This window comes from Lolium rigidum, chromosome 7 (assembly GCF_022539505.1).
Source record: "Lolium rigidum isolate FL_2022 chromosome 7, APGP_CSIRO_Lrig_0.1, whole genome shotgun sequence".
Taxonomy (NCBI): domain Eukaryota; kingdom Viridiplantae; phylum Streptophyta; class Magnoliopsida; order Poales; family Poaceae; genus Lolium; species Lolium rigidum.
This window is the reverse complement of record NC_061514.1, coordinates 199,742,611-199,752,316: the sequence shown is the minus strand read 5'-3', so window position 1 is coordinate 199,752,316 and position 9,706 is coordinate 199,742,611. Positions and strand designations below refer to the sequence as shown.

Below are 9,706 nucleotides of genomic sequence, written 5' to 3'. Positions count from 1 at the left end.
AAAGTGCCAGCGCCTATATAAGCTGCACTACCCCCTCTCGTGCGGGGGACGAACGATCAATCTTTACTCATTCTAGTCTTAGCGCTGCCCTGTGAGAGAGACCTTCGTCTACCTTAGCCTCCCAGGAGCAGCCGGATATAGCTCTAGGAGCACCATTGTACTGTGATACATCATATACACTCATAGCAGGAGTAGAGGTGTTACCTCCACAGGAGGGCCTCGAACCTGGGTACGTCGCCGTGTCGCTCGTGCACATACTCGCATCCGGATACCGCCGTAAGATCATACTAGGAACCACTCTCTTTAGCTACCCTATGGCATATGCCGTGACGATACCACGACGCCTACGTGGCTGGCGAGGCTAACTCGTCACTCGCGACACGGGCTTTACTTCCGTCCAACGCCCCGTTGTGTCCAATGTCTAGCAGGGATGGATTCGGGACACCAAACACCATATTAAACCGCGTCAGATAGAAAAATATTTTGAGATGACGGCTGAAAGTGGTGATTTGGAGGATAAGGTTGGAGATGCTCTCACACAGACATCACCACAGGTGGCTCTCGTGCGTGCACCGTTCACCCGCAGGCATTGCAGCCCAACACGGACACAAGACTAGAGTAAACTGAGGTCAAAACACCTAAGAAAATCTCCGGTCGCGTTCCCTAAAGCGTCCCTAAAGCGATTTGGGGAGTGTCAGACAAAAAAACGTTCCCAACCGTGTCCCCTAAAGCCGATTTTTGTCCAGCGCGGCACGATACGGAGTAGGGCGCCCGAGCCCGTCCCTGCCCCACAGGGGACGCACCGGGGACCCCGGACGCACCGAAAAGCGAGGCGAAGCGACGCGAGTCTGACCCATCAGCGGCACATTGAATTTTAACCTAACCGTCGCCTACCTCGCGAAGGAAGTTATTCACGCGCAGTGACACACGACAGCATCTTTGCCTTAATGGCGACGGAGGGGTAGGCGAGACGTCTCGTCGGTGCTGCGCAACCTCCACGCGCCGCTGGCGGTCGCACGCCACCGCGCGTTCCCGCGCTTTCTTCCCGCATCTTCTCGCCTCTTCCCGCCCTTTCTTCCCGATGCCGGCATCTATAAAAGGCCCTCCCGGCTCAATGGCAGTCACCACAGCCGCCGGCACCCCTTTCTCCGCCACAAGCACAGCCCTCGTCGCTCCACTGCCGTCTCCTCCACCACCAGTGTGCAAAGATGAACCTCCCTGGCGGCGGCCAGTTCCCTCCACCCTCTCCTCCACCACCACCACCACCACCGGATTCGCAGTTCGACATCAACGTCGCCGCTCGGGAAGAGCGGCGGCGGCGAGGGATGGAGGCTTGGCGTGCACATCGTCAGCAGCAGCGGGAGGCACTCGAGCAGCAGGCCCGCCAGCAGCGTGAGGCGGCGCACGCGGTGGCAGAAGCGGCATTCTACATCCCTGACCCCGCAGCTGGCGAGAGCGCGGCGGCTGCAGTGTGGAAGGAGGAGGCGCTGGCGGACACCATTGCGTAGTTCGACGCCTCCACAGCAGAAGAGGCGCGGCGCCGCCGGACGGAGGAGATTGCCCAGCGGTGGGCTGATGAAGGCCATCACCAGCGCGAGGAGCGGGATGCGTTGTACCGTAAACGGCGGGCGGCGATCGAGCGCCGGCGGCGGGAGTCGATGGAGCGGTCGCTGCAGCTGGCGGCGGAGGAGCATCAGCAGCGGGAGGCGACGCTAACGGCAACGGAGGCGGCGCTGGCGGCAACGGAGGCGGCCTGGGGGAGGCGGGCGGATGCGTTGGCGGCGGAGGCCGACGCGTTGGCGGCGCGCCTGGAGGCGCGAATGGAGGAGGAGGGGGAGGAGACGGAGGTCGAGGTGGATGAGGAGGAGACGGAGGCCGAGGTGGAGGAGGAGGAGACGGAAGTCGAGGCGGAGGAGCAGGCAGAGGAGGAGGACGACGACTTCGAGTGGTCCGACGACGACGGGCCGCATCCGGACGAGACGGCCGATCAGCAGCGCGCGCTCGTCGAGTCCTTCGAGTCGGAGAAGAAGCTCCAGGACGCCGCCGTGCCCGCGAAGAGGCGCAGATTCACCTCGCCGTCGAGCTCTCCCTCCAGACGGCGCAGCAGGGGAGGGCAGGCGACGATGCCCTGCTGGAGCAGCGACGTCTAGTCACCGCCCTACGCATGGAGAGGCGGCGCGCGCAGCAGGAGCTGCGGCGGACGGGAGGCGACGCCGGGGTAGGCCCATCGAACGCACCGCCAAGCGGTCAGTAGGCTAGGGTTTAGATGTAATGTAGCCATTTTTAATTCAAACTTTGTAATATATAATCAAATTTGAATGAATCCTTTATTTTCGTGCACTAATATTTATCTGGGGATTTTGTTTGAGGGAGGCGACTGGGAAGCGACGTCCCTCAAACGCAGCACGAACAAAACACGTCCCCCAAACGTCGATCCGGTGCCGTTTGGGGGACGCGACTGGAAATGCACTAACATAGAAAATGAAATCTCTAAACTCAAGACCATGGAGATGCTCTAACATAGAAAATGAAATCTCTAAACTCAAGACCATAGTCCACGTTTGAATTAATCAGTTATAACCGCAATTCCTGTTTGAGGAATAAGTTTACTTAAGAACTTTGTCAGCTTGAGAACGAGAAACAAGCACTTCGTGGATGAGTCTGCAGGAGAAAACAGAACAAACAAACCTCATACCTCCATTTCAAGGTATAAAGTATGGATTCCAAGACACCATTAAAATTAAGCAACAAAATATTAATTATATTATATGTAATTAATATCATTTGATTCGTATTAAAATACTCTTTAATGATACAAATTTCATACAAACAATAAGTAATTCTTGATTTAAAAAATCACGTAAAACTTATTCCTTGAGATGAGTTAGAGCAACAGGCACAAAGAACTTTTTAGTAGCTGGAAATCATAAGGGAGACTCAAGTCATGCACACATCAGGAAATGGAAATCGAAGGATCAAGAGAAAACGAGGGGAGTACGTTGATTTCTTTACCATTGTTCTCAAGGGCGCAAGAGAAGTTTTACTGTTGTGATTCGGTACAACATATGGACAGACACAAGGCAGATTCAACACTGATCATGGTATTCCAGCCGACCAAACTAATCGAACAAACAAAGGATCAACACTGAATCCTACAACTATCAATTGAGTATATAAGCAGGTGAGAACTGTCGTTCTCCACCAGATTAACTGGCAACACAAGACATCACATAGGGCATGGAAGTGCAAACATGATTAAGATAACTAGTCTGAACCACATCATATTCTATGTTCTCACGATAACACATCATCAACAAAACGGACATAGCACAAGTCTCAAAATCCCACAGAAAACTTATGGTGATAGTAGGATAAAAGAGAAACGAGGAATCCTTTCCATGAGCTCTTGGTGACAGAACAACTACCCAAAACTTAAACCACAACATTCTTACTGCGACACACCGAGCCATTTTGAGAAGACATCGAACTCGGTGTAGTCACTGTCTGAGATCATGGTCTTGTACCACGCCTTGCCAGCAGCCTTGACCTTAGCAGCCTCCTCCTGATACAAGTGGCACAAGTAGATTGTTAGAAGATCAAAGATAGGACTGCATAAGGGGCCAGACAAGCATAACAAATGAAGTGTAAACTAGTGACGAAATAGCAGTTGAATGGATATGGTATCATAGCCTAACAAGTAACAACAGAAAACAATATATGAACCAGAAAAAACTGGAACCACACTGAAGACGCATGACAAATTTACAGTGACATTTACTTTCGAAAATCAGAACATCACGAAACAAGGGAAACAAATGATCAGCAAGGTTTTCAGGATAGCATTATGATTAACTAGCAGGTATCTTGTACAATGTAAGGTATTTGGTGTCCACAGAAGAAAGATAACGAGAGCAAAAACCGACCATAGCATGCTTACAGTTCTTTGCTAAGTAAACCATGCAGTAATCAAACAGAACAAATAACAATGCTAAATGTGATTGCACTCAAGAGAATATTAACATCAAAACTAAGACTAAACACAGCTCACTGTACCTCAATTTTGTGAGCAGACATAACTAGTTTTGTCTGCTAAACAATATTATGACTGTCATGATAAAAGAATTAAGAGAGAAAGAGTTATACCGGGGTAAGCTTGGTCCTCTTGGAAGCAATCTTCTCCTTCCTTGCCTTGACGCGAGCAGCCTCGGCAAGTGTAGCCATCCTGCGGGCAGTGCCGAAGTAGGGGTTGAGCTTGAGCACAGCTGCAGCATTCTTGAGCGGGTTCCTCCTCTTCTCCCTAAGCTTGATCTCCTTGTTGATAGGCTTAACAACAGACTGCACCTCATCAGAGTTGATGATCCTGCCAAGGTCAGCGTTGGACATCTTGGACCTTGGCAGAACAAAGCCCTTCTTCTTTAGCGATGGCGCATCAAAGGTGCCATAGACCTCCTCCAACTTCTTGAATGCACTCTCGGTCCAGATCACAAACCGCCCAAGGTGGCCGCCGGGGGCCAGGTCGAGCAGGTTGAGGCGGTCAACGTTGGCGACATCGACACCAGGCAGGTTGCGGAAGGCCTTGACGATCTTGGATCCCTCAGTGCCGTAGACGATGAGGGGGCCCTTGCGGTTGATGTAGCGGCGGTTGCGCATCTTACCCTTGCCAGCGCGGATGCCGACGGAGTCCTTGGCCTTCTCGGCATCGGCGTAGGCGCCGATCTGCTTGAGGATCTTGATGGCCTGGGAGGTCTTCTCGATGGACTCGGCCGAGTCAGAAATGACAAGGGGCATCTCGGGGACGGTCTCGATGCGGTGGCCGCGGGCGAGGACGAGGGCCGGGACGGCTGTGGCGGCGAGGGCGGAGGTGACGGCGACGCGGCGGAGCTGCACGTTGACGCGGCGGTGCCACTTGCGCCAGACCTTGGTGGGAGCGAACATCCGTCCGCCACGGCACATGTTGCCGAAGGCTCCCTGGCCAGCGCGGTGGGTTCCGCCTCCGGGCACGCGAGGGATACGGGAGACCGCACGCCCCGTGCCCCAGGACTCGGCCGAGGTCTGGTGTCCGGCCTTGGGGGAGACGGCGTAGGGCTGGCGCTTGTTGCAGGAGAGCAGCCTGTGGGCGAAGCGGACGATGTCGGGGCGGATCGGCGCGCGGAAGACCTCGGCGAGGGCGAGGCCGGCGGCGTCGGTGGCCATGTCGCCCTCCAGGGCCTTCACTGACACGAGGGGACGGGTGTTTGTGGCCATGGCGGCGGCGAGATGCGGCTGCAGCAGCGGCGGCGGCTAGGGCTCGGGGTGGCGCGGCGAGGGAATGGAGGCGGGCGTGAAGGGGATGAGCTATATAAACTAGGGATCTCTAGGGTTTGGGTACTGGGCTTAGCGAGGCGAGATCTGAACCGTAGGTTCGGAGTAAGCTTTGGGATGGGTTGGGCCTCGAGCTTTCTTGTTGGGTTTTTTTCATTTTGGTTTTCTTCCTGGAGTTTCTCGGCCGGCTGCTCAAGAAGGATATGAAAGCCTGGTAGTAGCTTCAGTTTAGGATGGAAGGCCTATTGGCCGAAATTATATGGTCAGCTCGAGCCCATCTTTTCCTCCGAAATAGATTCGCCCGTTAATTTTCAAAGGTCCACTACCTAAAGATCGATCTTTTTCTCAAAAAAAAAAAAAAAAAAAAAAACCTAAAGATCGATCTTTGCAAAGGGAAAAATATCCCGCACAACGTACATCCTGCGTGTCAGAGTATGCGCTCGCGAGCCGGATGGTTTCCCACGCAACATACATCCTATCGGCAGTGTCAGAATCTACGCGCGAGCGAGCCAGAGAGCCTCCAACGAACGAGCGTGTAATCCCTGAGCGAGTACAGCGAATCATGCAGAGAAGGTACAGCTAGCTAGCGCTGGTCCAACGCAGCCTGACAAAAATTAGATGGATGGCTACGTAGCACGTACTCGTTCATGTGCATGAGGTTAGCCACGTAGTTCTTCGTGTGTACGGCAACAAAATCATCAGCGGAATAATACAGGAACAAGCATGGAGTTTGATATGGAGGCAATGGCACGAGCCCCTAAGGCGCCACGGGCGTCATGAGGGCCCTAGGATGGAACTGCCAAGGAATGGGCAAGAACCTTGGCAGTGAGAAAATGATGCATCTTGCCAAGATGATCAACTCCACGAAACCCCATGTAACTTTTGTCTCCGAAATCAAATCCTCGAAATCAAATCCACTGATCTTAATACTAGGTTTAACATGTCTGTTAGCTTTGTAGTGCCCTTTTGAAGACGATCGGGTGGGTTTTGGTTGATGTGGAATGATGACCTGCAAGTTAATATCCATTGCTCCAACTTCCATGTTGTTCTGGCTACTGCTGTAAATATTAGTACTAATCTTAGGTTTGGCTTAGTGTGTATTTATGGTGATCCCTATCACCGCTAAACTCCTGCTATATGGACCGAAGTGGCTGCTTTTGTGTATGATAATCCCAGCCTGTCTATGCTTTGTCTAGGAGACATGAATGATCTTTTGTATGATATGGACAAGAATTATCCCAATATAAATTGCACTCGTATGTTTGCTTTTCGTTCTTTTGTCAAGTAGTGTGGTTTGTTTGTTTTGGGCTTCAATGGTCCATCTTACACTTGGACAAATAAAAGGTTTGCCACAAATTCTATTTTTAAGAGATTGGATCGTTGTTTAGTCAATGTTGATTGATGTGCGGCTTTTCCTATATCAAATGTGTATAACATGCAAATTATTCATAAACTAAGTGATCAGGCTGCCATTCTTCTTTCAACTGATGGTCATGTTCGTAAAGTCAAACATGCTTTCAAATTTGAAAACTGGTGCTCAAAGAAGAAGACTTTCAAATTTGTGCTAAAAATGATTGGATGTCAACCGTAAATAAGCCTTTCTCGGCTAGTACTAATCATCTTGCGGGAACCCTTAAGATCTGGTGCAAAAAGAAGAAACCTCTAAACCAGGAGCTGAATAACATACAGGAACAGCTTAAGCAGATCCAAATGCAACCGTTGGCTCAACGGGACCAAGCGCTCGAGATGTCTTTGGCAACTAGGTATGAACAATCCTTAACCAAACTCACTGATTTCTATATGCAAAGAGCTAAAAAAAACATTGGATTAAAGATGGTGATAGGAACACCTCCTTTTTCCATCATGTTGTTGTTAAAAGAAAAGAAGGAATACAATTGTTTCAGTCAAGGATGAAAGTAATGTCCTGCATTATATGCCAAACAAAATAAGCAACACCTGTGTGAACTATTTTCGATCAATCTCTTTGCATCTGCGCACACTAACAATGGCAGGCCTTATATTACAACAAGTTTACCCCTAGACAGTGAAGACTATACATACAGTATCCCAGACAAACGAGAAATCATCGACACGCTCCGAAGAACATGAAAAGAAACGCTTCGCCGGGCCAGATGGTTTCAACGTGGAACTCTACATCGCAACATGGGAGTGGATAATGAATGATGTTGTTCAACTTGTAAGAGGTTTCTTTCAAATAGGTATTATGCCAGCTCACATTAATGAAACTCACATTGCTCTCATTCCGAAAAAGCTTGTTCCTTTGGTTCCGACTAACTATAGACCTATTAGTCTTTGTAACGTCATCTATAGAATTATTGCAAAATGTTTAGCTAATAGGCTTAAGCCTCATTTGCCGGATTATGTGCATCCCTCACAACAAGTTTTCACAGAAGGTAGACGGATCAGTAATAACGTCATTATTGGTCAGGAAATTACTCACTCCTTTGCTTACTCACTCCTTTGCTTTAAGCACTTGGAAAAGTAAATCTTTCATGCTTAAAATTCATCTTGCAAAAGCTTTCAATAGGCTTGAGTAGGATTTCATTGTAGCGGCGCTTGACCGTAAAGGCCTACAAGGTCATTTCATTAATTTAATCCACTCGTGTGTTTCTTTGCTGACTTTCTCTGTAGTCATTAATGGATAGCCTTTTCAGAAATTTCGAGGCAGCCCTCTATCCCCATATTTGTTTGTTCTTGCAATTAATGAATTATCTATAGCATTGCAACATGCCAAGTCTCAAAGCTATATTGCAGTTATAAAGCTTGGACGAAATTGCCCTTCGATTCACTCTCTACTTTTTGCAGATGGTCTTCTAGTCTGCGGACAGGCTACGATATAAGAAGCTATGAAAATGAAAGATGTTTTGCAGGACTTCTGCCGGCGCTCGCAGTCGGACTCCGAATTGGGCCAAGTTGGGAATTATTTTCAACAAGCATGTCGCTCCAGCCATTTCTCAAGCCATAACCCAAATCTTCCCGGTGATGACTACTGACAACAACTTTGTTCATCTTGGCCACCCACACATCCTACCAGAAAAAGATAGAACTTCGGCTTACAATTTTGTCTTAGACAAATTTAAATCCAAACTCAGCACCTATAAAGCGGGCAAGCTTTCACATGCAGCCAGACTTGAACTCTTTAAATTCGTCTTTGCCTCCATTCCACTATATTACATGTCCAATATTCTTTTTTTCCAAAAAATCATTGCCAAGCTCACTGCCATTATTAGAAAATTTTGGTGGGCTGGTGTCAGAGAAGAAACAAACTCTAAAGCCCTTTGTCTTGAAGCTTGGAAGGATATTTGCACTCCAAAAAATGAAGGTGGGCTCGGCATTAGAAACTTGCAGGTGATGAATCAGGCCCTCATTCTTATAGCATCTTGGAGAATTGCTGATCAGCCCGGTGATTTTATGCACGCTGTTCTCAAATCCAAATATTTCCTAGACTCTTCAATTTCGCACCCAAATTCAAGTGCTCCCAAATCAGCCTTTTGGGCTTCCATTCTTAAAATTCTCCATGTCCTTAAAGCCCACTCTTTCTATCAAATCACTAAATGCAACATTTCCATTTGGAGCACGCCATGGTGCAACAATCTGGGTTGGTATATATGATGCTCTGATCATCCAACCTCCTGGGTTTTCATATCCAGCCCAAGTTAAGGACTTATGGCTTCCAAACCTGCTACAATGGAACACACATCTCATTGATAATCTTTTCCAAAATCCCTTGGCCACTACAATAAAAAAATACTTCTCTTATCCCATCACAAGATGAGGACATGCTTTGTTGGAAGCTCACTCCACCAGGAAAATGCAACATTAAAAGGATGTAATATCCGAGGTTTAGAGGCTACAAAATGAGAGAACACCAAAGTGTGCATTGCATTCATGCATAGAAAATCCGGGAAATTTCGCGCTTTCAAATAAAAATTGTCACAACAACTGAAGTTTCACTTGACTTGCTGGAATTGAAGTAGATCATCAAGTCAAGCGCTATAAACTTCACTGTGATCTTTGCTAAAACATGTTTTGGGTAGAGATGATTTGATCTATGGGCTAGATCAAATGCGATTAGCTTTACAACAATAACACTTTAAGTGAGGATCAAATACCAAATCTTATAAAGGATTATAACATGGTATTCCTTACAACAACACATTCTTTAAGAATCAAACCCTAACTTATTAACACTTAAAAGTTGGCAACTACGTTTGTGTGTAATTTAATTCACTACTAAACTTATTACCAAATAAGGTAAACCACGGGATCTAAAGTGCATAAAAGCCACACATTTTTATTTAAATCATAACTTATTAAATATATGGAATATCACAAAACTAAATTCGTTTACATTACGCATTATGGTTCAAACTATTTGAATAAA

At 48.0% G+C, this 9,706-nt stretch overlaps 1 protein-coding gene across 1 annotated transcript; it reads right to left on the bottom strand.

Moving 5' to 3' along the window:
- Positions 1-3,258: 3,258 nt before the first annotated feature.
- Positions 3,259-5,255, bottom strand: LOC124674254 (60S ribosomal protein L4-1-like). Its single transcript, XM_047210294.1, has 2 exons — positions 4,144-5,255; positions 3,259-3,562 (listed from the first exon to the last, which is right to left on the bottom strand). The coding sequence occupies exons 1-2, from the start codon at positions 5,242-5,244 to the stop codon at positions 3,449-3,451; spliced, it is 1,215 nt and encodes a 404-aa protein (XP_047066250.1). The 5' UTR covers positions 5,245-5,255; the 3' UTR covers positions 3,259-3,448.
- Between the last annotated feature and the right edge of the window lie 4,451 nt (positions 5,256-9,706).

Coding starts and splice junctions, on each gene's coding strand:
- LOC124674254 (XM_047210294.1), bottom strand. CDS start 5,244: ATGGCCACAAACACCCGTCCCCTCGTGTCAGTGAAGGCCCTGGAGGGC. Junction 3,563..4,143: donor AGAGGACCAAGCTTACCCCG/GTATAACTCTTT, acceptor CACTTGTATCAG/GAGGAGGCTGCTAAGGTCAA.